Raw genomic sequence first — 348 nt, 5'->3', positions numbered from 1 at the left:
GTTACAGGAAGCCAAAGGTAAGATTTTCAGTTTTTAGAGGAAGGAGTGGAGAACAGCATATTTTTATGTTAAGTAAATGTGCCCATGCTTTTCTAAATACTAATTTTCTTCTAGTTTTTCTTATTTTGACAATCTTATTTTTATTTTCTTAGTGTAAAAGTAAATTCTTAGAGGGATAAAAGGAGCCCTCTGTTGTAAAACAGTAAATACAGTAGAAGTAAACAATATAAAATCTTTTTTGTAATTCTGTGGAGTAGAGATATTAAAAGATCACTGCTCTGATTAGTATAGTATGAATGCTTAATTCATTATGTTTTAATATTTAAAGTATTATGAATATATATCATC

General features: G+C 27.0%; 1 protein-coding gene across 1 annotated transcript in view; it reads left to right on the top strand.

Moving 5' to 3' along the window:
• The window catches only part of BRWD3 (bromodomain and WD repeat domain containing 3), a gene marked incomplete at both ends in the record, with an annotated part of 145,811 nt that overhangs the window by 13,840 nt on the left and 131,623 nt on the right, over positions 1 to 348 (top strand). Inside the window, 2 exon segments of the mRNA XM_077779436.1 lie at positions 8 to 17; positions 153 to 159. Of these exon segments, the coding sequence (XP_077635562.1) occupies positions 8 to 17; positions 153 to 159 (17 nt within the window).

This window comes from Crocuta crocuta, unplaced genomic scaffold (assembly GCF_008692635.1).
Source record: "Crocuta crocuta isolate KB4526 unplaced genomic scaffold, BGI_CrCroc_1.0 scaffold2236, whole genome shotgun sequence".
NCBI lineage: Eukaryota > Metazoa > Chordata > Mammalia > Carnivora > Hyaenidae > Crocuta > Crocuta crocuta.
This window is presented reverse-complemented; position numbering and strand designations above follow the sequence as displayed.